General features: G+C 35.0%; 1 protein-coding gene across 1 annotated transcript; it reads left to right on the plus strand.

The window, feature by feature from the left end:
- The first annotated feature begins 949 nt into the window (after positions 1-949).
- Positions 950-11,745, plus strand: DTHD1 (death domain containing 1). Its single transcript, XM_063402203.1, is given in 10 exon segments — positions 950-955; positions 1,952-2,790; positions 3,265-3,440; positions 3,443-3,591; positions 4,237-4,416; positions 5,208-5,458; positions 7,220-7,286; positions 7,424-7,672; positions 10,856-10,904; positions 11,447-11,745. Coding segments are annotated over 10 exon segments (2,265 nt in total).
- The last annotated feature ends 14,513 nt before the right edge of the window (positions 11,746-26,258 follow it).

Consider the following 26,258-nt stretch of genomic DNA (forward strand, 5'->3'; position numbering starts at 1 on the left):
GTCACCTGAAAAATTCCCTTAAAACACTCAGCAGAGAGGTTTGGATACAGTTGCATATAAACTACCTCTGTACTCTAAAGCTGTTATCAAACATCAGAAGAAGCACAGAAAGCAAAGTGTTGGAAAAGAGGCAGGGGAGGGGAAAAACACAAAAGAAGACTTATTTCATGGTTAACCTTGTAATTGAATGCAAAGTGTCTTTCCATGTGACACAACTGGATAGTATATGGTTACAAGGCCACATCTTTTCTTGCCCATATTAAAAAAGCCATATTTACAGCATAGGAAAATGCCATTGTTTTGAATTAGCCTGTTATCTTCAAATTTGATTTTAGGGGAGTTTAAAGGGTTGTACAATTTGTTTGAGGATTTTTTGTTTTGTTTAGAAATGCAAAATTCAGGGGGGAAATGTAAATTTTGCCAGTTTTGCCTAAGCTTGAACTTCACCTTACAGTGAAACTGGGAAGTGGTCTTTTACAACCTCTTCTGCAAACAAGCTCTGTTATTTCCAATCCTTTTATTTTATTTCTCAGTCCTGATAAACTGTCTAGAATTTCTTAACTACTGTAAAAGTGCTTGTAGAAAAAAAGTAAAATATATATATTTTTTAAACTACCAGTGTAAACAATATTTTTAAAATGTATTTGCTTCCTTTTTTCTTTATTTTTTTCCAAATATAGTCAAAGTCTAATAAGTCACTTGGAAACTGAGGAAGTATTAGAAAGGAATAAGTTTTAAACCAAGTTAAATAAGAAAAAAGCTATTCTGAAGGGTACTTTTTGTAGGTTTAAATTAATCAGATGTAAATAGAGATGAGAGGCCTATCTAGATCACATAATATCACTCACTGATATGCGATGACATTCTTAATAAAATTATTTTCCAAGCTGAAAACCTTGAGGTATTTATTTACTTCATATGACTGTTAAAAATAGTGAAAAGTCAAAGTATGCCTGTAAGACTTGCATCAGCCCTTTTGGTTTTCCTTTCCTTGTGTGTATCTGTACATTTTAAGTGGAGAGAACACCATAGTCTGTGATACTGTTGTCTTATTTGTATTGACTTTCACGAGATTTAACCTGCAAAACAAAATTATCCAGGATCTCATGCAGCAAGCAGAAATAAGGAAAACATGTTCCAAGGTCTGCAATATATCTAACTAATGAAGATACCTCTCCAGTTATAGGGACTGACAGCATAAGATGCAGAAAGATCCCCAAGTAATACATTTTAAATCCTTGGAGAGAAAATCTGGAATGATTTCTAAAAAAATGTTTAGGATAAGAAAAACTAGGGATCATAAAATAAATAAGTTAAAATCTTGCATGGCGCATAGTGATTATGTGCTTTTTGTGCATTCTTCTTCACAAAGTAGTTTTAATTACATGCAAGGGCAACCTTCACCATTCCTATAACTGAATATTACAAACTACTGAGCTTCAGTATTATATGTGGCCTGGTGGTTTTGTGTTATCATCTATTCTTCATAGCAAAATTCAGTTGCTAAGGTCTGAGTTTAAAATTATGTCCATGTATAACAGCTATAAACCTATGCATTAGAATCATGCAGGATTCAATTTCAGGAAATACAGTGTTTAGTTTCAAAGATCTTCCCAAATTAATTTGACTATATTTTCTCAATGCCTTGCTTTGGATTGATTGTCATTAAGAATTTAGCTAGTGTCTGATCACTAGAAAAGTGTTCATTAAGGTTGCCAGAGTAAAACTTTGACAAATACACACACAGTTGTTCTTAGACAAGTACAAAAATGTACTTTTCTTTATTTAGTTCTTTAAAAATTGACTCCACCTGAACAGCAATATATGCAAAAACATTAAATGGAAGCCAGGAAATAGAGTGTGCTTCATGTACTGAATGGTACTATGAGATTATGTGGAATTCAATAAGAATGTGAATAATAGTTTTCACATTTTTGTCTCACTTTCATAGGAAAATTTAATTGGTTATTTATTTTTTGGCTCAGAATACAATGGAATTGTAGATTATCTGCAGAAAGTGAAGGAGTATTTGATAAATACAATCTCACACCTTCAAGAGGCAGAAAATAAATTTTTTGCTGCAAGCTGCAGACAAGATGGTGATTCTCAGAACCAGACTGATGAAAATGGTTTTAGAGAAACAGATGTGCATTTTTTGGAAGGAGAAGCAACAGGCTCTTTGCAAGCATCTTCCAGTTTCAGTCAGCAATTCCAAAGAACTCCTTCCCTGAACAAGACAGAATGTCAAAATGTTAATCAAACCCACACAAGTAAAATTAAAACTGTGGGAAAAGTTGCATCCTCAGCTGAAAACAAATCTGCTCAAAAACAGAACACCAGCAGAGAATCTCCAATGAAAATGGAAGATGGTGAACACCAACTACTGGTTGTGTCTTTTACAGAGAAAAAAGAGTGCAATGGAAAGGATAAACTTCATGGAAATAGCTTTGTTACTGAAAAGTCTCCAGAACTGGCTTTTCAGGATGCTCTTACAAGCAGTGAGGAAGACATTCTGTCTGGGACATTGAAAGACATTTATGACAGAGGAATCACAAATCGTTTTGAACAGGAGAAAAAGGAAGTAGTCAGAGATAATTTAAAAAGACTACAAAGTGAAGACCACAGACTGACAGAGAAAATTGAAGACAGTAAAATGGAAAAAAATAATGAGATTTTTAAAAATTACCTAAGTACCTTCACATCTTCAGCACAAACCTATGATCTCACTGATGTAAATCCTTCCATGAGTGATTCAGAAGCACAAAAAACTAGAAACTGGATGAACAAAGAGTAAGCACATATTCTTTTTTTTAGGAATAGACACACATAATTATTGCTTACTAACGTATAAACGTGGGCGCAGAAACTCAATATACATGTAGTGAACAGCTGCTGGTTGTGCACATAACAGCAGTTTACTATCAGAACATGCACAATAAAGATCTTTCCCTTAAAGTAAACTCTAAGTTTCTATTTGTATAATTTTTTTTATGCCAGAGGGACTGAGTCACAGGCAGTAAAGTAAATAATCCTCAAATTGTTGGAAATTAGTAGGAAAGAGCTACAATTCACCAGTTTTAAAGTAATTTGAAAGCTGTTCTGACACAGGCTAAACATAAAAATTTTCATGATTTTCCCATTTATTCATAAAAAAATATTTTTCTGAATTATCTTCTTATGCTTTGTTATAGCACATCATTACATTGAAGTATGTAATTAAAAATGCAAGACACTACCCCTCTCAAAATACTTTTTTCTTAATAGATTTCTAGTCAAAGGGAGTGGTAAAAATAAACAGGAAATAGCTTGCTTTATTAAAGCCCCTGCAAGTGTTCTGGAGAATCCAAAGTGTAATATACTCAATGACACTAGTTCCTTGCTGGTGGATGATTCTGAGGAGTTGGTCAGCAATGTCATCAGTATCGAATGTTAGGATTATGAAAACTACTTTTCCCTATCAACATTGCAATCCCATTTACGTCATGCTTCAGAGGAAATTATTGGGAGATTATGGTGAAGGTGACTGATATGAACTTTCAGTCAAACTACTTAACTCCTCTTTCTTTGCAAGGATACCAAGGAAACCATAAGGTGAGTAACTCTCATTAAAGCATTGTAAAAGCATCATTTGAGGCTCCCAGTTAAGTCTCTGGAGTTTTTCAAGTAAAGTTCTTAGTAAATCATATTGTCCATTATGTGTGGTTAAACAGAACTTTTCCTTCTACTTTCTCAAGCATGAATTCTATTTGAAAATTAGTATTTAATAACATTCTTTTTTTCCCTTACAATGTTAAGCTAATACTTGATCTCCCAAGACAAATGGTTGAGTAATGTTTCATGATTATTGTAAATAAGTGTCATGCATTGCATTATTTAATAGAGGTAAAACTTAGGGGGAATTACTGTGCTTTTAAAACAAAGCAACACAGTTCCATGGGTATAAGTACAAACTCTATATCAAATGGTTCAAAACAAAGATGTTTCTCTTTTTTTAAATGCAGAAGTATTGTATTGGACCAGATTCATCACCCAGTTCATAAGTTTATTTCATTTCACTGGAATATGAGTGACATCACATGATGACTAGGGATCACCAGGTATTTGGGCATGCAGCTGGCAATAATACTCAATTTATCTTCATTAATACTTTGCTCTATAGAGAATGATACCTTCTCAATCTGTGAAACACAGCTTCCTTTCCCTCCAATACTCTAGCCCCACATTCTCTTTATTCAGGAAAGCTTTGCAAAAGTGAAAATTTATCAACTTGGTGTCTTTTCTGTGTTGTCCTGCTTAAAGAAGGAAACATTTACTGTTCCAAAGGTAGGACTCTTACAAAAGCTGAACGTGGATTCTAGAATCTCTTTCTGTTGCCATCCAGAAGCATTCAGTTCTCCAGCACCTATGGAGTTAAAGGTAAGCTTGAAATATGTGATACTTGTTGCATAAGCCTGCTATCTACTGGGTTGTGAAGTGAGTATGCTAATGAGGTTACAGTGCAGTCTCTTCCAATATCAGAAGTCTACAAAACTGGTTGCAGCTTCACATCCTGTATATGCGGATTTCCTGTCAGCTTTGTTAAAACCACAGGTCAGGGATATCTCTAGCTAAAAAGAAGATCTACCTCTGTTTGACATAGTTCAGAAAATATAGTTGTATTCAAAAAAGATGTGTCAACTCAAAACTTTAATTGCTTGGCCCAGTGGTCAAGTTAATGGAACCATTTTTCTCACCTGACTTCATCCTTGATGCCAGCAAGTGCAACAAAAGGTTTTTCTCATGTATTAGGCTGAGTATAGTCTCAAATTGTGCTTCAGTTATGTTTCTCCCTTCCCCCATTAAGATGTTAATTTGGAAGTATGGAGAAACTAAAATTACAAAAAAATACAGGTTAGAAAGATCTCAGAAATTTTTCAAAATCTGAGGAAGCTCATGAGTTTCAAAACTAACTCAAATCAGGAACAAAAAAATACAAATATTTTAGGCAATAAAAGCTCCAGGTTTTGATGATTTTCAAGCACTATTCTGTGCTTTGTATAAAGTGCTGTTACTTGCGTAAGGTTGTTCTTGGGTTAAAGAGAGGAGTCTGACTCTTCTGTGGTAGCCTAGCCAACTCCAAAAGATAAACCAGTTTGTAAAAAATTGAGGCATGTAATGGAAGATGTATTTTTTTGCAAGTTGATTGTACAATTTCTTTCTATATTTAGATTCACCCAATTGAGCCATCATCGGTTTCAGCATTGAAAGCAAGACTTGATAGAAACATGTATCACTCAGTGATATCTACTAGTGCACTGGTTCATGTCCAGCATCCTTCTGCCCAACCTTTTAACAGCTTAGTCACTATTACTCTACCCTGTCCTCCAAACCCAGACAAAAAAAGGCAAGGAGATGAGACAGAACATCCAAGAGCCTTCAGTGCTACAGTAAAGAGGGTTGCTGCAGCATATCATCCTTGGTGAGAAACTCACTTCCAATTCACCATTTTTTATAACATCCAAATGAATTCTTTTTTACGGTTGTTGGGTTATAATTTCTTGTATCAAAAATTTGTTTGTTCTTTAATATAGACTTCAATACGTATGAGATTGTTAGAAACACTAAAGCAAACCCTTAAAATTTTCATGCTAAATTTTCACCAGAAAAATTAATACCGTCTTTGATGTATATTCTTTAAATATGCTGACCACTACGTTTCTAGCAGGAGTCAGACTGAAGATCGTGTGAAGTTTTTTCAGCAAGGAATATTCAGGCATTTTCAAGAAAGTCAAACATTGAACACGAAGACTAGGCGTGACTTAAAGCTGCTGTGTTCATAACACACTAAGTTGATTTGAGTCTGACCTTTGAACTTTCTCATCTCTACTTCTACACATTTCAATGTGCCTGAATCAAAATGCATGGCACAATGGTTTATAGTAGGTCAGTTTTATGCATTAGATAAAGATCCAGGTGTTTCCAAAGTATGCAGTAGAATATTTCGAAAACTTAAACTTTTTGGCATGTCTTAAAAAAGCATTAAAACATGGGGACTCCTAAAAAAAATCCTCTAAGTTTCAGCAGTTTCTGGAGGATTCAAAAAAAATCTCATAATAATTATATCTTTCACATACTCTGGAGTATATTTCCAGCTATAGATTTTAAGCAAGGTGGGAAAACCAGAAAAAGTCATCAAGGAAAGCAGAGGGGGAAATACCTACAAACACAAGCTTACTCTTGCTGCAGAACTATTTCTATGTTATTTGTATGAACATTATCAATTACTTCAGGTATTAAAAAATGCTGTATGGGAACACTGGTACATTGAAGTTAGACACAGAACATTCAGTTATTTTAGTGTTTTGTTTCTTCTCAAAGAAAGGAATGTGGAGCTTCACGGGAAACTCCTCCAACATTAAAGAAAATGTATTCCTTGAACGAGCTCCTGAGCAATGTGCTCTAGGTGACCCTGCTTTGAGCAGCAGAGTCAGACAAGATGATCTTTAGAGATCTCTTCAGTCCCTGTGAATTTTGTGAAACCTGGTCCCTCAGAAACATATGATATTTTAAGAATTATTTTAAAAGGACAGGTTTTTGTCTGCTGTTTTGTCTGTGTAAATTCACTTAGAGGGAGCAAGAAACCAAGGCAAAATATTGCCTGTTGTGAGTTGCACTGTGAATCGAGATGATGAGACAGGGAGTTATGCCATTTCTGTTAGTAGTCTAGAAAATTCCATTTAGTGTCTGCCACCATTCAGAGTCTGGCTTGAAGGGAAAAGAGAGAAGAAGCCTGTGAAAGGTTTTCACCCAAAATTGCAAATAGTCTCCTCCTGTCTGTTTTAGACTGAACATATAAATATGTATTTGGCTCTCTGAACATTTTGTACATAAACTCTTCCATTGAAAACTGCATGTACCTTAAAGGAAAATTCTGCAAAAAGAGAAGTTCCCAGTCCCTGGGAATATCTGCTCAATATATACATAAAGGATGGTGTATATAGATGTATCAAATAAATGGATTTAAAAAACCTAAAAATGTAGCTACCCCTCTGCTGCCATTCATTTTGTTACAGATAGACATCCATCCTGAATAACCAGAAAGCACATAATTCTCATTCCAATCACAACACCCTTTTATTTTTATTCTTCTCTATGTTATGTACATACCTCCTTTTCTGTTCCTTGATTTTCAACTTGTAGCACTGCCTTCACCACTTATTCTTTAAGCCAACCATTAAAGGGCTAAAAAAGCTAGCTACAAAGATATGCCTACTACTGAAGCAAGTTTAACTCAGATGTTCAACAAAGTAATAATAATGATAAAAAACAACCAAGGAACAACAAAATGCTACATGATTATCTTTACTTGACTCATGCTAATGAATTATTTTAGATGCCATGTATCTGAATGCAAGGTAAAGAAAAAATAAATTTTATTATACAGACTGCAGAGAATGGAGAAGATGTCAGGAAAGTCTGCAGACTGAGTTTTCATTCACAAAGACAAACAAGGCTGCAGCTCCAGAGTAACGAAGTGGATAAATTTGGTAACCACAGTTCACCTCATTACAAAGGAACAGGAGTGTTTTATAAAATTACCAGAGAGATGATACCAAAGAAATGGGAACAAACCTTACCATATGAATATTAACACCAGTCTCCACTGTGTAAATTAGCATTAACATTACCAAAGGTGCATTTCTCACTTGATAATATTAGAGACATTTCCCTTTCTGCCCTACCAAATATTTATTAGAAAAAGGATCTTGGCATGATTTTTGATTTACAGATACACACAGGAGTCACTGATGGACTTCTGGTGCATCATCAATGTACAAACATTCTCAGAATTTCTCTTAGCTGTATCTTATGTTCTCTTAGCTTATCCAAGTATAAACATGGAAAATTTTCTAGCAGAAAATTTTCACCCATCTACTCTCCCCAGCTATTCTGGCACTGTGAATTTATTACTGAAGTTTCAGCTATATCATTTTTATTTCATTGTCTTGGGAGCACAGAATTGCAAATTGTAGAATCATTAAATGGTTTGTGTAACCTCTCTTCTACCTATCACCTGATTATTCTTTTATTCCTGATCAGCCTCTGCACTATACTCATATGGACAATTATCTTCATCTCTGGTGAAAGCCAATGCTATATAAATTAATCTTCCATATTCCTGCAATAAAATCTCATTGTAAACTTTTCAAAGAGCCTATGTACCAGCACACTATACTGCACAAAATCCTGCGACTCAGCTACTACTATCAAAGTTGCCTGCATTTTTATATCAAAATATCTACAGAAACACTTGGTCTAAATCTCTGGTGACAAACAGTAGTATGTCTCTCTTTTTTAAATTTAATTGTCTTGACACCTTTCTCAACAAAATTATATTTTCTAGATGATAATTAAAAGAATCTGGAATGTCTGGTTTTGGTTGTGACAAAGACAGATGGAATCTTCTAAAGGCAGCCATTCTGATTACTACATTTTCACTCATTTCTGTAAAATTCCCACCTAAATTTCTTTTGTAGAGAAGGTAGTAACTATACAATCATGTCATTTTTCATATGCATATGCAGTCATTATTCACTTAAAAATGCATTGCTTACAGTGGTCAAACAAGAGTTTGTTTACTTTGTATGCAAACATTCAAATCAGTTTTTACTTTAAACATATATTTTTACAGAAGTGATCTGATTTTCACTAATGATTGTTATTTATGGTGCTTTCATATCCTCAGCAACAGAAAACACTTGTTCCTCTAACCTATTGTGTTCAACACAAGTCAGACACAGTGCATTAGGTTCTCATGTCAAGTATGTGTGTGCTACTGATTTCAAAGTCTTTGTATTTATATGACAAAATGGGCTAGGGAGGTAAAAGATTAATTTATCCTTTTCTATCTGTCCTGTTTTACATGCTACTAGAGTCTGGTCATGTCTGAGAGGTCCGTTTGACAGCACATCAATGTTACTGGCTGGGAATGCTTTCCAAAACTAGATTGCTGTAATACATATAAGCATTATGAAATTACTATTCTGCTGAAGTTTTATGTCTAATGACTGTCTAACAGCAGAATAGCATGTCATCCCCTGCTGCAGAAAGGCAGTTGCTTGGCTAATTGAAGGCCTTCCAGACTAGAAAACTGCTTTGGCTACTAAGAGTATTTTACTTAAGCTGTCAACCAGAACAGCAGGACCACATGCCAGTACAGCTGAAGTGAGGGTGAATTTAGCACTTCACCACAGACACTTAATCTTAAATGGCAATTTACTGGTTTAGATCTAATGCATCGTATATTATTACACTATCCTATAATTTTTACTACTATTTTAACATTAAGTAGCAGAAAGTGGTTCAGATTAAAGCCAATGCATGGGTAATTGAGTTAATCTAAAACAACTTGGAATATCTAATACGGACCTTTGAGGTGGTAAATTCTCATTAATGAATAAAAATAAGTTTAAATACAAATGCCCAATTAAACAAAGCCAGAAAAAGCTGAGTCTTGGAAGAAAAGCAATGTCCCCCTCTGGAAGAGCTTTATATTCCCGTTATTCTGAGAATTTTTTAGCCATATCATTCTACCTTCACACTGGGGCACGTGCAATGACAGAATTGCTGTAGAAGCATGCAAAACGAGGCAGACTGAGAATGCTGGAATAATTTGGGTTGGAAGGTCCTTTAAAAGTCACCCAGTCCTACCCCGAAGATCTCAAGAGCAGTACAGCCCAGGATGGCTTTGCACTGCCATGCAGCAGGTAATGTGTGCATCCTGTGCACACTGAAATCCCCTCCCAGGATGACTGCGTACAGACCTGATAAGAAGTTGTTTAATTCACAATAGCTAATGGTTATGAATATACTGACCTTATGGCTGTGCAGCTCAGTACATTTGAGACGCTCCAAATGTTGAAAAATATTTAAAGTCTGTATTATAGAAGTGATTAAGATAAGCTTCATAATGCTCAGTATATCAGAAAGAAAAGAATAACTTTTCCAGTCAGAGTTTCACATTCTTAGTTTCCAAATGAAAACCAGAAGATCAGTGAATAAACCTCAGGCAAATCTCCTTGGGAGAGCTGTGAATGAATAGCTGGGTCATATAACTGAATGTGTGTGACAAAAGTAACATGGGTACTGAAAGAGGATAATTTCACTTTCAAACAAAAAACATCTGAATTTCACTTCATAGAAACTAATCTCTTTTTGTGCTCAAGGCTTATGTAAGTAATTTCTTGTTCTATATACAGTAGGAGACAACACTAAAGCCCAGAAGACTTTCATCTTTCTCAGCCATAGGTAAAACAGGACAAGGTGTTTTTTCTTTCTCTCTAGTATTTAGAGGAAGAAAGAGGAAAAATTTTCTACTTTCTAATGGAACTTCTCTTTTGAATTTTGATTTTTCATTATGTTTATTAAAAGCTGAACTATGTAAAATGAATTATTTTACATTGCTACAAATACAGTGTGGTTACCTGACCTAACAATAGCTACCGCATACTTAAAAGTTTTTCTTTTCCTTGAAAGGCAGGCAACATTAATGCAGTATTCAAAATTAGAATCTGTAGCATCGACAAAAGTTCTATAGATTTTCTATACACCCAATTTCTATACATCACTTATGGCATAATATTAACCAAAAATTTATAAAATTGCATGAAGGATGAACTTTTTATAATAGATAATAAATATCCATCTGATAGATGAAATTTTTATTAATTTATTTAATAGCTATATACTGTTTTATACTGATGGTATTAATTGGTTTTTAATAAGGACAAAAATTCACTGCAATTCACTCCCAAATCATACGCCTCACCTCTTACTCGTTATCATTTCTCTTTCCTCAACACATTTTCTTTAATAGCATGAAAAATTGATCCACTGTCCATGAAGTACAAAAAATTTTTTTCTGATTCATCAGGTAAGAAAACAACCATTAAATTAATATCAGTATAAAAAAGATACTTGCTATTTTTTTTTTTAGTTCCAAGATTTGTTTCAGCTGTTACTGACACTTGAAAATGCCATATTCAGGAAGGAAATAGTTAGTGTGGTAAGAGACAGTCAAAGGAAAAAAGATCTGATTACCAGAAAATGCAAAAGCTCTTGTAAGATACTGTTGTGGTGGGATGCTTGCACAGCATATAATTTTGTGTATAAGAAAATTCACTTTGTACTGGAAAGCTCCAGTATAACTGATGAATCAGTTACAGTAAATACTGAAACCCTTGTAGTTTTTTGCTAACTTTCCCCATTCGGTTCTAAAAATTATAGATCATTGCTGAATCTGCTCTTGACTACATTCACTTCCTACTGCAAAGCAGTTATCAAAAATGGCACTGGAAATGAGAGGGGATGATGTTTCCACCAAAGTATAAAAAGTTGGGGAGTTTACTGAGCCTCCAGCCTTAAAAAGCTTTTCAGAAAAAAGGAAGATTTACTTCATTAATTTCTTGTTCTTCAGAGGCCCTATGGGACAACTTGCTGTTTTGGCTTGCAGAAGAGATTGCAGAAGATAATACATCATTGTTTGCTTTATGTTTACCTGTTTGACAGAGCATACTGCAGCTGGTTCAGCTGAAGTGCCCTGATAATTTAACACACCAGATCTATGAGCTGCTTTGCTGCTAAAAAAAGACCCTTCCAAAGTCAGCAGACAAACAACAGCTCCTGTCTCGCTATTTGCAGAAGAGTGGCAAAAGTGATCTTTCAGAAGAACTTTGCTTAAAGTGGCAAAATAAGGTGTTCAATTGACAGAATCACTAGCAACTCACAGCCCAATTTTTCTTCTTTCTTGTTGAACAGTATGAATATTTCCATGATACTTCTGGGTGAACAAGTGACAGGGATATCAGTCAGGATAAGACTATCAATTTGTTACTTTGCAAACTCTTTACTAAAGCAAAGTATAATAGCCATGTCCTTGCTTGATAAAAGTGAGCATTTCGTATAAGGAAAAGTGAGATTTTGAAAATGTAGGTATGAAGGATTATAGACTGATTTGCATAGATTTCTAAGGACTTTAACTGTTTGCACATGCCATACTCAGTCAACACAATATTTCCACATATCTTAAACATAAGAAATTATTCATTGTATCAAAATCATATGAATCGTTCTATAATACATGGATTACTCTATGTCTGTCGCGGTGTGTGACTCTCTCCAGTCCCAGGGCACACAGCGGCCAGGGGTGCAACACCTTCCCCCTGGGGAGCTCTCACCTCCCCACCCAGGGACTCCGATGTTCTCGGCAGTGTCTATTTCGGACGCAGGGATGGAGTGGAGACGAGACGGGTCTTGGGGTGAACTGAAGAGGTTTATTAAGAAGAGGAGCAACTAAAAGACAACACCCCAAGAAGCCCCGAGCAGGGCTCGGGCAGTGGGTTTTATACAAGAGGCTTAGGGGAGGGGTAAAGGGAGCGATAAATTTAAAGCAACCAATTAGGGTCTGTATCTAGGGTGTTGCATCCGCGGGTAAAACTAACAGCAACCAATCCAGGATGTGTGGGATGGGTTTACATAAGGCGGGAAAGATAATAGACAGATAACTGAAAGTCACATAACATAACAGGTGCAGGCATAACTTAAAGCAACTGAAGGAGACAAAGGAATATTAATGAGGGGGGTAGGGGTACACAGAACTGAATTGGGGGCACATAAAGAAGGATAATGGGGTACACAAAACTGAGTTATTACAACAAATATGAAATCATAATAAACCTAAAATAATGCACCGCCACATATGTCCAGTAGTAATAACTAACAAATTCTTCAGATTAATGCCTAATGTACAGACAGAGGTAACTTCTCATTACTTTCAGATTTGTTAGTAATTAATTCTGCTTTTATATTCTCTGTGAATATTTTTCATTCTTGTGAACATGATACAAGATTTCAGTGTTAGCTCATGTGAATATGTAATCTCTTTCCTGAATTTATGAGATTTGTCGCTTCACTTTACACTGTCATTGTAATGGAGTTTTTTAGGTTACCATCAAATATGGAAAAAGAACTATTTCTTCACAAAAATTTTAAAATGTATGGCTTTGACATTTTGTTTGTTATACTAAGTTCTTGTTTTGAAGGCACAGATAGTAAACCAGAAGTATTTGTGCCATTCCTTATTCATGTTTTCAATATCTAAAAACACATTTCTTTCCAAAATGGTTACTAGGACTAACATAATTTCTAAGTCAGAGCAAGAACAAGGTTGGTGTTCTATAGCGGGTTTCTACTGAAATATTTAATTTACCATCTTCTGTTATTTAATTCTAGATTGCAATCCACGTCATAAAACACACCAAAAATTTATCTAAACACTAAACTGATTTCTATTAAAGGTAGAAAGTAGCTGGCAAGAGTCAGTGAAGAACAATTCTGAGAGCAAGCTGACTCCTTGGTACTTACACATATTGTGATTACACAGGCTGTCACATCTGTGTGACTTCCCCACGACTTCAGCAACAGGCAACAGATGCCTCTTTCTTCAAGTCCACCTGTGCACAATTAATCACTCATTCTTCTGATACTGATTCCATGCACCAATTGTTTTTCTTTTTCACCTCTCCTTCAATCACATAGTATAAAAATATAAATATTAATATCAATCAAAATGTTATTGATCAAAACTTCATTAATTTTTGGGCTATTTAGAACCCCTGTATGTCTTGCTGGCAAATCGTAATTGTGATACACAGTTAGTCTGTGTATTTTATTTATAGAGGCCATATATTTGCACCATTTGCAAATTGCTACTGTAAATGAGAAAATTGCATGGTAAAAGAAAAGATAAATAGGAATAGTATTAATTAGTTTTATTCATCTACTCACTAATGTCTCATCCTATGTTATTATCAGTTTTTAGATGTAAGACAAATATACAAGTAATTTGATCCCTTTTCTGAAAATGAGACATAACAACCAACCTTTCTCTTTTTTTAATAAAGAGTGTCTTTTAACTGTAGGCTCTCTTCTTGTTAGAGGAAAGAATTATGCTTTTCCCAACGCTCAACACCTCTTGCCTTTACTCATTTGTCATCAGTGCCTTTTCTTGAGGACTAAATATTCACTTTCTAGCTCATCAGATATCTTCAGTATGTATGTAATTAGGCTCATGCTTCAGTGTATGATGGTATGGCAAACAATATTGGAAATATTGCTAAAAATTTGACTTCATTTCTCCACCAAAATTACAACTGACTGATACAGCTTACAACGTTCTGCCACAAGATGGCATTTTTGTCTAACAAAAAATACAATGTATGTTTTTCAGAAGCTGAAAAATACGTGCATAAAACACTGCTAAAAAGTAATCTACAAAGACCTGGATACTCCACACAGTATCAGACCCTGAAACAGGTTGTCTAGTGAAGTTGTGGATGCACCATTCCTGGAGATGTTCAGGGCCAGGATGAGGCCATGAGCAACTTGGTCCAGTGAAAGGTATTCCTTCCTATGGAAGGGGGGAAATACATGATTTTTAAGGTCCCTTGGAACACAAACCATTCTATTACTATATAGTTAACACCATTAGGACAAGGCAGTAAGAACTGTGAGCATTTCGGTAACATGTATAGGAAAGGAAAGCTGTATTCCATGTAATTTGAGATTATTGTTTACATTTACTGAACAGTAAAGCTAAATGAAATTTGCCATGTTAAAATTTAATTTTTATTATTAAAGAATCGAGTGACTAAATAAAAACATATTTTATTAAATATAACAAAAATTACTAATCAGGTAGAATAAAATATTAATAATTTTAAATATACTACCTGATGTTCTTTTCTTCTGAGGAATGCCATAGGTCTCCTGGGTATTCTTCCCTACTTGTAGTAATTCTTTTGCAGTTTGAAATGAGTAACTAGTCTGTCTGTGGCCCAGCAAAGCTGAACTGGCTGGTGACATACTTTTCCTCTTTTTTTCACCCTCCTCATGTTTCCCACCAGTTCTGCCTCGTGCTGGGACTTTCCTACCTAGCTGCTCTATGTAAATGTCACAGCTTTAATTTCCACGTCTTTTGATATTTCATCTCCTGAAAAAAAACATGGCTAGCATTGAGCACACACTTTCCCAACTCATAGAAACATTTTGACAAAAGAACATATTTGAAGTGCACGCTTTAACAAAAAAATATACAAACAACATATGCAAATGCAAAATACCAAATATTCTTATGCCTTCCTCTTTTTTTTCTTTTTTTTTCTTTTTTTCTTTTTTTTTCTTTTTTTTTTTTTTCTTTCTTTTTTTTTTTTTTTTTTCTACCTGATAGACACAGGAGCACCTTACTTGTCAGGGACTCTTGGCAGGAGGAAGGAATGCAGGGTGTGGGATGTATTTCCCTTAATGTTAGGTAGCAACCAACAGGCTTATATACAGAAATGGTTTTGATTCCATTATTTTGGTCAGAAAAGAGATTCTTCACACTCTTAAGTTCATAGGCTGTAAATAAAACCTCCAGACAAAATAAGTTTCAGACCAATACGTGGCCTTCTGTACAACTGAATGACACCAGCAGCAATGAGACACAAAAATGTAGCTCTGTATGGCTAAAGTAAATTAAGATCAAGCTGTAGAAAGATCCAAAGAGACCTTTTCCAAAGGAAAGTCCCAGTGGGATGTCAAATGAGTTGTTCCTCCAACCTTATGGAAGGAAGAATACCTAACTCCTACTTTTTCTGAACAGCAAATGCCAGTCACAGGCTGATATGGCTCAACTATTGATCTGGAAAGTCCAATTTCTTTACTATCAACACTGTTCTTTGCTTTTCAAGCAATCAGATATTGTCTTCTAAATGAAAGGGCACTCTTAGTGAGATTTAAACTCACTGAACTGCAAATGTGGCAAAATGTGGAAAAGAATGAGAACCACGTGGGACAAATCTACTCCCTCTGTGTGTTTTATTGACTATGAAAAAATATGCAGGACGAAAAGGAATATCTGAGCATTATGGATTAGAATGTATATGTTTTCTAACTCTAAAGAAAAGGTGAAAGTCCATGTTTTTGCTAAACAGTGAAGGCAACTAAAAGGAAAAGAAGCTAAGATAGGAAGCCAGTTGCTCAGAAAGAAATCATCTAGACAACTATAATTTGGCTTACTGAAGAAAGTAGTTCATTATTTAAGTACTGAACATTAGCCAAATAAAAAAGGAAGAAAATAAAATATTCCTTTTGTGACATTGTTACAGGATGGATTGCCAACTGTGTCTGAGATGATGAAGTGCAAAGGCATATAGAGACTTTGCATATTCAACATTTAAAACACAAATTCTCTACTTAGTGAAACAGGGTCCAACGATCAAGATCAGTAAACTGATTAATACAGCAGATGTTTAATTAAAAAACTGAAGATGGTATTTAATCAGTATCCCATCTAAGCCCCTTTCAAAAATGAGGTTTTTTTTTTTTTTTCCTTTAGATAGCCTTCAGTAATTACTGTTTACACAGAACTATCTATAGTGAAGTCATCTTCAAGCACAAGAGTCTCAAAAGCTTCTCCCAAGTGAATTGAGAGGGAGCCTACATGCAGAGCAGTTTGGTGGGAGAGCTGGAGGAAAACCTCCTTTCCGCTTTTCTCAACAGCTCATTTCAGTGAACAGGTCTTAAATGCAGTGAGATAAGGCCCTGAAAAAGCAGGGACACTCAGGAAAGTGGTGTAAAATAGCTCAGTTCAAATCATTCCCTCCTTTCCATAATATGTCTGTACTTTACCTGAAGACAAAGAAGTCCTTGAGCATATTCAATACAATTAGAAAAACTGTACACCAAAGCAACGCAATATTTGCAATTCCTCAAAAAATTTTCAACTTTCTCACATACTATTAGGGATGACCAAAATACTTACTATGAATTAGTAATCTACTGTAATATTATAATAAATTATAGTAAAGTTCACAAGAATAGAAAAGCAGAGTTCATGTTCCACCCTTTCCCCCTGAACAATTAAAATGTCATAAACATGAGAAAAATGATTCTACAATAATGCATGTGTAAGACTTTGTTCTCATCTCTAGTCTATGTGAAAGACAGGACTTCATCATTACTATTGTAACCCTATTCTTAGTCTTTAAAAAAATTCATATGTTTTTGAACTCTTCATTGTATATATAAATTCTTTATTTCACAGTGAGTACATCCCCTTGACAGGAGATTTTTTCAAAGCATTATATGAAGTCTTACATGTCTATATATCCCTTGCCTTTTTTTGTCGTTTGAACACCTACCACAGCATTGTTCCCTTTAAGACCTTTTGTGCTACAGCTTCCCAAGTGGAAAAAAATGGTACCTCTTCAACTTTTTGGTATACCTTAAAATCCATACATAAACGTTTTCATCACTGGACTCCAGAAGGCCAGTTGTGATAGTATGACTTCCAGAAATGTCCCTTCGTCAGTTTATGGCCAGAGCAGACTAATTATTTATCAGAAACTGTAAGAATTTAATAGAACTGGAAGGATTCCAGCAAGGATTAGTATTACCACATGACAGTTTCACACTGCAAGTGCCAATTCAGCCAGCAGATATCACAGAAGAGCTTCTACAAAGATACTATTTTCTGTATTTTCAGACCTAAAAGCAATATGTAAAAGTAATTTCACTAAGATAATGTAAGAGAAACTCCTGAAAGACTGTGCATTATTCACTTGTCTCTTAATGAGTTACCCCATTTCAGAGTATTTTGAGGTGAACAGATGCAAATAATTTAAGATGCAGATATTACACAATCAGAAATAGGATTTTTCACATTCTATTAGCATTCATACTTTTTAAAACCAATGTCCATGCCTGAAGAATTGAGGAAATTAAAGAAAAAAAAAAAGGGTTGAAGGAATTAAAAAAGTTTGAAGTGATGGAGAATCAAATGTGCAAAAACATTTTGGGGTGTTCTATTTCTAAAAAGAAAGAGAAAATCATTTTAAAGTGAGGAAACTTGTAACAATATCAGAAGACCTTATTGTTCTACATAATTTCAGAGGTTTTAAGAAACCAGCAAACTTATTTGAGGCGAGTGAATAATTACTAATGAAGAGAGCCAATTTACATTCTCCAAATTTCTCTTATGAAGTTTTGATGAAATGTCATTTCTCATAGAAGACAAAGTGCTACAAAAAATCAGGAAATTTATTGGGAATATTTGCAATGAAACAAATTAAGCTGATACAAGAACTGATTTGATAATACTTATAAAACTAAATTCAAATGGAAAATACTTAAGCTCATCTCTGTTTACACATAGAGAAACTACTAAAAGCCTAGATTTTTTGTCAGGCTGGAGGTAAAACAGTGAAAGCATCCTGCTATATTTTTTTAAACTACATGAACTATTTCCAAAATGGTCCAGAACAAATTCTACCAAGAGGTGTGCATACAGCTGAATGGCTTAGAACTAAAGAGAGAAGACAAGGAAAAACTACATTGACCCAGCATGTAAAGTCAGCAAAGCCAGTGTGGGTTTACTCAAACATTTCTACCCTATTTATTTTCCTCTCAGGCCTTGGTTGGGAGTTTTTTTATTTCATTGGTTGCATAGAATGTAAGTACTGTGAGATTTAATGAAGAAATTCACATTTTTCTCACCATTGCAGTTCAAATATAAATAAAATCCCAGTACTCAGAAAAGTACTCAGAAAATATTTCTAAGAGAGACAGCAAACTGTCACTGCCAGTCTAGAACAGGTTGAGGAGACGTCCTCTGCAGCATGGTGCATGGTTCTGCTCATGTATTTTCAAACAGAGTGAATTTAAAGTACCAAATCTTTGCTGAGCCCTTCTGCAGGGATGGAATAAGCAAAGAGCAAGGAAAGGGAGAAAGGTTCCTCAAAGGAAACTAAAAAAAAGTTTTGTTTAGCCAGGAAAGGAAAAAAAAAAAAAAGGAAACTCTGTAAAGTTATTATGAACTAGATATATACTGTACTAGTTGCAGAGCATAAACAGGTAGAGAATTAGAGCTACTTCCCTAGCTATCACAATCTTCCAGCAGGATTAAAAGAACTAAATAATATGAGCATTTCAAAATGCAGTTTTTAAAGTTTATGAAGGGTTTTAGAAGAGTAGTCTTCAACAGCAGAGAACTGAAGTCACAGGAAGAGGCTTTCTTTGTACATTTTTGTGTTTCTAGATTATACAAACTCATGAAAACTGGACAGGAATTATCAACATATCCTTTATAGTTATTTGTCTATCCACCTTCTCTTGCAAGCAGGCTCCTCCACTCCATATCACATTACAAACTGTACATGGACAGACACACATACACACTCCTAAACCTGACAGGCAGTAGCCTCATTTCATGTCTAAACCAGGTATAAAATCAACTTGATTTGTGGTTTCCTGGCTAACAATAAACTGCTGTCAAATCTTTGTCTCTTTTGTTCTTCAGTGACTGGTAACCATGGATACCCAAGGCAATAAAGTTCACTGATCCACAATGCTGTAATTCAGGGTGTGTTTATTGTAGCTGATTTTGTTATGGAACCCCCAGAAGATAAAACTAGTAATTCAGAGTGAAATGGAAATTAGCTACTAGTTAAGATTTTGTTTGCATTTTAATAATAATTTTTCTAAAAGCATGCTTTGTTGAACAGCATAATTACTTTCCCTGAATAATTTATGACAGCCAGTCTGCCCCATTGAAATGTTCATATTAATTTTAATGAGCTTGTCAAAGCTCTTCTAGCCATTTTATATTGAATAGATTTAGCTGGAGTAATATTTTAACCCACTGTTCCTTTCAACAAACATAAAAATCTGTTTTATATAATATATATTTTTATATTCAATTTATAAATTAGCATCTGTAGTTCATTCAAATAGTAGTAACATTATAATTCTCTAGAAAACAGATTATATTTCCATATCAATTTAGAGTTTATTTCTGCAGAAAAAAGAAAACTCTTGGAAAAGAAATAGATTTTTTTTTTAGCTAATTGGATTAGAGGGCATAAGTGTTTCAATTACAAGTGTTTGGATGCAATGTTTGCATTTAAATTAGTGGTTTTTCCAAAGTTTAAATTTATAGCAGCTATGAATTTTCACTTTATTCTGAGCAGACTGCAACATATCTGATGTGCATGACCTTGTTGTTTCCCGCTGTGTAGCTGTTTATACTTTTATCCAATAATTTCTACTTTAGCTGCTTTTCATCACTAAAATTAGTTTTAATGATTGTTCCACAAATAGTATAGAAACTGATAGTATAGATATCATTCCAGCCTCACCTTTTTCTTGAATGCCTTCATCACAGCATTCCTGATGGGCTTCTTGGAACATCAGCATTTACCTGACAAATGGTTCCTTCATCTCTACTTAGCCATGTCAGGACTAAAGATAAACTCTGGGGTAAAAGATACAAAAAATCGTGTAAGAACTAAGTTAGCAGGTTTGTGTAGAAATGTAAGGAGTAGGAAAGGAAATATTATTACTGTTACATCAAAAGTGACAGGAATGTGCATCCTTTAACTGATGGAGTTTGGATCAGGTGACAAGGTTTTTTCCATGAGGACTGATCTATTTCTGTCTACTCTTCCTGAACTACAGAAACAGTGCAACAATTTATTTGTATGTTCATCACTCATCATTCTAAGAGCTTGCATGATTGACTAATGCTGACTTGCTGCTTCAGTTTTCAAAGATTTGATACAGACTGAAATATTAGCAGTGGAAAAAATTCAGATCTTTCTTATGGCATTGGTGCAGTGTTGTGCTCAGCAGTAGAATATGGTCAATAAGGGGAGATTTTTTAGAAGAAGACAGCACTTTTTATCACCTGTGGTCAGAGAAAATAATCTAGAGATATCTGTAGTGGAAGGAGGACAGAAGTTAATTATAGCACCATACACATGCAATCCACAGTAGCCATAAAGATGGTTGTTATAGTAAAAACCAAAAGTATTTGAGTTCTAATTTTTTAAATTTTAAGTACTGGTGGGAATGGCTCTCATAAATTGCTCCCACTTGCGCTAAAAGTTGGCCACTGTGCTGTGCTATGAAGTGGGACAGAATCTCTCAGTGACACCAAATAAAATGCTGATTCCCTGACACATAATTTTTTTTTAGTCCTCTAGATGCTTGAATCTGTGAGAATTGAGATTACATGTAAGAGACAAATATGCCTTGAGAATATGCTTTCATGAGATGCTTCAAATATATTTATTTTATTAAAATGGTTTAAAAAAAAATTCAAAAATAAAATAAATAGAGCATGCCATGGAATGGAAAGTATTTATTTATATTTCCTCTTTTCCACGATACTACAAAGCACAAGGATTTTTAAAATATTTTGTCTCCACAGGCCTCTAAGTCTACCCATAAACTACAAGAGAGTTTCTTATTACTAAGTGAAGTACAAGAGGATTATAGACTTACATTAAGGAAAATAGATTTACATTAAGTTGCCATAAAAATCTGTAAGATATGGAAGCAGGTGAATTTATCTTCCCTGAGAATTTGAAACTTCAAAATACAAAACAAATAAACAAAACAAAACTGGACCAAAACCAAAACAAACAACTAAAACTAATTTTGTTTAGCATGTAACCTCTAAGACATAAAGATTCAAGGAGAATCTTTCAACCAAGCTTGTAAACCAAAGAAGAAGACCTCTTCTGGTAATTTTTACCATTTTAATTTTTTGTAGTATTCTGATTTATTTTTTGTGCTCCTGATTAATGCTGTTGGAGCTTGAAAAACTGTTGCAGCCCTTCTGTTACTATACTCAAAATTATGGTGGGATAGCAGACAACTTTCTTTTTTGTAATTTTTACATTTGAAATCTAACCAGCAATTTTTGAGGAATCTCAAATTTTACAAAACCTCTTTATTTCTCACTAGATAGTCAGAATTACAGCAAGTCTAAAACTACAGAACAAGAGGACAGTTTTGTGACTTTCCTTAAAACTAGAACAAAACAAACGCCACTATTATCTGAGAAGACTGAGATTTAGAGAATCTGGAATTTCATTTTGCAATGCACTGAAGACACGCTGTACTTGGAGAACAAGGGCTCATTTCTGATCGCTCTCTTTCCGTCCAAGTGTCATATTCACAGGAGTGACAATGCTCTGGAGTGTGATCTCAGTCTCTAACAATAACTGGGAACCTGGGCTAACTCCATGGCCCTAGAATAGTCACGTGAATCATATTTATTTGCCATCCCATAATGTTCGTTAAAAACTAGAAAATTTATTGTCTGAAGAAGTAAACCAGCTTTTTTTTTTTTTTAATGTACTCACGACACTAGATATAGTTTCTCAGTTGATAAAAAGCCAACTTAATGAACCTAAAGGTTTAAACACTCAAAAACCAAAGCTTGACTATATTTATTTTCTGCACCCCACTACACAGCCAGGAAAATATCATTCAATCAAACATTTCCCTCAGGTTACTACTCATGGAATATACCAATGTTGAGTATTAGAATGAGCATTTCCAGCAAACTGAGGGAAGTGCTACTGCCCCTCTACTCACCCCTGGTTAAGCATATCTGGGGTGCTGTGTCCTGTTCTGGGCTCCTCAGTGTGAGAGGCATGGAGCTCCTGAAGCAGTTCCAGCAGAGGTCAGTGAAGATTATTAAGGGACAGAAGCATCTCTCTTATGGGGAAGAGGTGCGAGAGATGGGCCTGTTCAGCCTGGAGAAGAGACTGAGATAGGACCTCATCAGTGTCTGTCAGTGTCTGAGGAGGGGTCAAGAGGATGGAGACGGGCTCTGCTCAGTTGCTCAAAAGGCAACAGGCAGAAACTGACGCACAGGGAGTTCCTCCTGAGTATGCAGAAGACTTTACTGTTCAGGTGACTAAGCACTGGGAAATACTGGCCAGAGAGGTTGTGGAGTCTCCCTCACTAGAGATATTTAAAACTGTCTGGACATAATCCTGTGCCTTGTGCTCTAGGATGACCCTGATTGAGCAGTGTGCTGAACAAGATGACTTGCAGTTCCAACTGCATCCATTCTGTGATTCTGAGATCTGCCATGCCATCAGAAGTGTCCACATCTGTACTGAATATTTTTTATTTCCTGAATGTTTTGTCTTCATTGTACTTCACAGAACCAGTACAGAAATGACAGTGTGGTTTTGCACACCATGTTTGCATAATAGTGGATATACTTTTAAAGGACAGAATAAAGGATGACAGTGAAACCTTCTGGCTTGAATGCTTGTCATGAAATGCTAAGTGCACCATGTAAAAATAACTGGAAATAAAGAAAATGGAGTAAGGAGCTTCCATTATAGAGTGTTAATGTAAAGCTAGATAGTGAGTTAATATTAGGAAAGAGTCACCAGGAATAAACAGACAGCCTAAGGGCTAATAATGAACTTGGAGAAAATCCTTAAGGCAAGAAGGAAACTGAAGGAGCATAAATACAAATTAAGACGATGAAAACAGCGGAATGTGACAAGGAACAAGAGGAGAAAACAACCAAGGATAAAATCCTATTAAGGACTATTATATATTATAAAGAATACACTCTAAAAATAGTACATGATACCAAGACAGGAAAGGTTATAAGCATGACATCAGAATAAAAAATTACCCTAGAAAAGGTGTGACATAATTCAATGAACAAGTTTTACCTTTGTGGGGGGAAAAGAAAGTGCAGAATTCTTAGAATTGGGGGACAGGCATAAAAATTTAAATATGTATATTTATGTATTTATTACTATTTTAATTTTTGAGGATTGAAAAGAAAGCTTTTAAATTACAAATCTTATCTACAGTGAGCAATTCTATTGAATCTTTATTCTGAACTCAAAAAAGTCTTCTCTTGAGAGAAATTAACGTAGCAGTTAGAGTAGTAAGTTTCCTTGTAAGGAAAGAAAGGAACCTGCTTTATGGAAAATTCCATGAGCAAGTCTAATTCTGCCTCTTTCTGATGGTAACAATAAATTTAGCCTTATTCTGCATATCTTTCTTGTTCAAGCTAGTCTCAAAAGCTGGCTGAAAGTTCCATTCCAACATACGTGTTTATATGTCAGATAGTTCTAAGCTGGTCATCATATGATCATCATATGATCATATTTCTGTAGATCACAAATGCTGTGCTTTTGAAGCAAATTCCTTCTTCCTGGAATTTTCTTTTTGTTAACACAGCATCTTTCCTGAAAATGGCAGTGAGAAACATTTCTCTAAATGGCAGACCCATCCATGCACAATATCTCTTCCTACATTTTTGCTCTTAACTTCCCATCCCTGCTATTTAAACTAAAGCTTACATCTGAAGGACTGGTTACCCATAATCTCTAGTACAAATGGAAATATCCTTTGAATAATTCTAATCTCCCAACACTATCCCAGTTACCATGGGTACTAAGATTGGCATTGGAAAATATTCACCAAGCAACTCAACCTTCTGGTACTTCTTGAGGGTGATACACTAGAATGCATAATTCTACATGTATGAAAATTTAACATTATCATTGACAAACTGATGCTTTTCCATGGCATGATGCAGTCAGTTGGCCATTTCAAATACTTTTTAACTTCAGCTGAATTTAATAAGATTCATGAACCACTCTGACTCCTCAGCAGTAGCCTTGCATCTGTGTAGAGTGCTCAGACACTTGGTGTGGGGATGGATCCTCCCTGTTTACCACATTCTGCCACTCCACACAAAGGATGTTCTAGGTCCATAGGAAGGATCACTAAAGATGTTTCAAGGTTAGTCAGTGATATACAGTTCAGCTTGAACTGAAGTATTGGATTTTAACAACCATTGCAAAAGTTCAATAAATATTTTCTCTCTTCCTACCATTCAATTTCCCTTTAGAAGTTTTGCAGAGAAAAAGTAAGAAAAATAACCTCTTAATCACTAAATACCTATTTTTTCTCTACAAAACATTTTAGCAGCCATAGATTTTATTATCCCCTTTTGGTAGCCTCCCAGATTGATGTGCTACTTTAGATTCAGAATTTAGAAAGCTTAACATCCCTCCCCACCATCATCTAAAAACAACTGATTTAAAAATGAAAACTTTCTAAATAGTATTTGAAAGAATACAGAATCATTCAGTTATCAGATAAAGCCTTTTATCTAGGATCATGTATCTACCTGATATCAATCACTGTGCTTCAAGAGTAGCTAAGGATCTAACCCACAGCTCCTTTTCTTTGTAATATGCTCTACATTTCAATTCCTACATATAATTGGAGGCCTTTGGCATCCACAGGCAGACATTCCTGGCTTAACATGCAAGAAACCTAGCCACCAATTTCCTATCCCACTAAACCACTAAAAATCACATAAGAATAACTATTAAAACATGAATATATGTCATTCTCAGTCCAAAATCATTAAGCATCATTGTCTTAGAGCAATTACATATTTTTCACCTTTACTCAAGCTCCTGTTCACTTGTATCTCAAATTTCACTGACATATACATTGTTAAATAAAGTTCTTACTGAGTGAATAGAAGGTGATACAAAATATTACATTTATTTCTTCCAGACAAAAATCCAGAAAAATCATTCCTTGTATAGCAGTACCAGAAAAAACAAAAACAACTAACTCAAACCTACTTGTTTTCTTAATTTGAGAAAACACTTATCATCAAAACAATACTGGCTTGGCCGTGATCACCACAGGACAGAAGTATAGATGCCTTTCAGTCATTTAATCACTTACTTAAAACCTATCTCAGAAAAAAATTATCAGTTTTAAAGAGACTCTTCCAAAGGAAAGAAACTACTTCAAAAGGGATATTATTCACTAATTTAAAACAAACAAACAAACAAACAAAAAACCACAACAACAACAACAACAAAAAACCAACAACATTTGAAGCAAAGTTATTGTTCAGAAAAAAGAAACAAGTGTTTCAGAATAGTAGCAAAGTTATATATTCAACTAAATTCAGATCTTTTGTAAAAAAAATTAGGGGACATCAACCTATTGCCTCAGTATTAAGTGTTTTACATCTATTTAAGCCCTTAAGGTGTTGTTGTGCTGGTTTTGGCTGAGGCAGAGTTCATTTTCTTCACAGTCACCATCATACACAACAGAGTGCTGCTTTCCCGGGGATAGCTGAACATCAGCTTACCCATGGGAAGCAGTGAATGAATTCCTGGGTTTGCTTTGCTGTGTGCAGAACCTTTGCTTTCCTTATTAAACTGTATTTCACTCAGCCCACAAGTTTTCTCACTTTTACCCTTATGATTCTCTCCCCCATCTCACCAGGGGGGAGTGAGTGAGCAACTGCGTGGGGCTTAGCTGCCAGCTGGGCTTAAACCACGAAACATGTATAAAATCCAGCACCACTGAGGGAA

Source organism: Prinia subflava, chromosome 7 (genome assembly GCF_021018805.1).
Source record: "Prinia subflava isolate CZ2003 ecotype Zambia chromosome 7, Cam_Psub_1.2, whole genome shotgun sequence".
In the NCBI taxonomy this organism is placed as follows: domain Eukaryota; kingdom Metazoa; phylum Chordata; class Aves; order Passeriformes; family Cisticolidae; genus Prinia; species Prinia subflava.